General features: G+C 36.7%; 1 protein-coding gene across 1 annotated transcript; it reads left to right on the top strand.

The window, feature by feature from the left end:
* The first annotated feature begins 262 nt into the window (after nt 1–262).
* On the top strand, nt 263–699 carry LOC103288760 (protein cornichon homolog 1-like). The gene has a single exon (XM_054714289.1). The coding sequence runs from the start codon at nt 286–288 to the stop codon at nt 697–699; it is 414 nt and encodes a 137-aa protein (XP_054570264.1). The 5' UTR covers nt 263–285.
* Nucleotides 700–1,864: the final 1,165 nt, after the last annotated feature.

Below are 1,864 nucleotides of genomic sequence, written 5' to 3'. Positions count from 1 at the left end.
TGATCTGACAGAATAGAAATGTTATTTCAGTGTTTTAACTTTTATTTATATAATTATGAGTAATTTTGAACATCTTTTCATATACTTAAGAACTACTTTTTACTTTTCTGTAAACTGTCTTTTATGTCTTTTTTCATTTTCCTATTGGTTTTTCACTCTTTGCCCTTCAAGTTTAAGAGTTCTTCGTACATCGCAAAATAGTCCTAGGGATGTAGAGTACAGCATAAGAAATGTAGTCAAGCTTCCTCCGCTGGCACCGCCACTCCCTGCTCCTCCTCCCCAGCCATGGCGTTCACGTTCGCGGCCTTCTGCTACATGCTGGCGCCGCTGCTCACGGCCGCACTCATCTTCTTCGCCATCTGGCACGTTATAGCATTTGATGAGCTGAAGACTGATTACAAGAATCCTATAGACCAGTGTAATACCCTAAATCCTCTTGTACTTCCAGAGTGCCTCATCCATGCTTTCTTCTGTGTCATGTTTCTTTGTGCAGCAGAGTGGCTTATCCTGGGTCTCAATATGCCCCTCTTGGCATATCCTATTTGGAGGTATATGAGTAGACCAGTGATGAGTGGACCAGGACTCTATGACCCTACAGCCATCATGAATGCTGATATTCTAGCATACTGTCAGAAAGAAGGATGGTGCAAATTAGCTTTTTATCTTCTAGCCTTTTTTTTTACTACTTCTACAGCATGATCTATGTCTTGGTGAGCTCTTAGAACAACACACAGAAGAAGTGGTCCAGTTAAAATGCATGCAAAAAGCCACCAAACGAAGGGATTCTATCCAGCAAGATCCTGTTTCCAAGAGTAGCCTATGGAATCTGATCAGTTACATTAAAAAATAACTCCTTATTTTTTAAATGTTTCCACATTTTTTGCTTGTGGAAAGACTATTTTAATATGTCATAAAGAATTTAAATGAATTATGTATAAATTAATGTAAAGTGATTACCTCTGGTGTTGACAGGTTGGAACTTGCACTCCTTAAGGAACAGCCATGATCCCTTGAATGATTGTATTAATTATTGTCCTTAGTCCATTGGAAGCTTTTGTTTATAGGAACTTGTTTTGGTTTTAATGAAATGCCATCTAATTACAAATAGCTGTAGATGACCAGGTGCTTCTGATGAACTGAAAATATATATCTGATCTGTGGGAAACTTAATGGGTTTCCTCATCTATCATGTAGATGATTATATAAGAATACATTAAAAAAATAAGAAGAGTGGGATTTTTTCCCCTTTAACTTGAATATTATCCCTGTATATTGCATGAATGAGAAATTTCCCATATTTCCATCACAGTAATATACTTGCTTTAATTCTTAAGCATAAGTGAATATGATATAAAAACATATGATGAATTACTTATGAAGAATGCATTTAAAGCTATTTTAAATGTGTTTTAATTTGTAAGACATTACTTATTAAGAAATTGGTTATTATACTTACTATCCTAATCTGGTGGTAAAGGTAGTCTTAAGAGTTTGCAAGTACTTCAGATTTACAAAACGGTATGAAAGAGAATACTGTATAACTGCCCTGCTGTTCCATTTGTGCAATACAATAAAATTCTGAAATTTAAAAAATATATATATATATATAGTCAATAGTCCTATCTAATAAAAGAGCAATATGCAAATTGACCATACCTCCACTACACCCACAAGCCATGCCCACCAGCCAATCAGGGACAAGTATGCAAATTAACACAAACAAGATGGCTTCGGCCATGGAGAGAGCAGGAGGCTTGGGTTGCCCCCAGGAATGGAGCCAAGCTTTCCGCCTGTCCTGGCAGGCCCAGGCCTATGCTCAAGGCTACAAAATTTCAATTATAGAAGATAAATAAATCCCAGATAC

This window comes from Eptesicus fuscus, chromosome 4, assembly GCF_027574615.1.
Source record: "Eptesicus fuscus isolate TK198812 chromosome 4, DD_ASM_mEF_20220401, whole genome shotgun sequence".
NCBI classification, from domain to species: domain Eukaryota; kingdom Metazoa; phylum Chordata; class Mammalia; order Chiroptera; family Vespertilionidae; genus Eptesicus; species Eptesicus fuscus.
The sequence above is the reverse complement of the archived record's forward strand: the minus strand, read 5'-3'. Positions and strand labels throughout refer to the sequence as shown.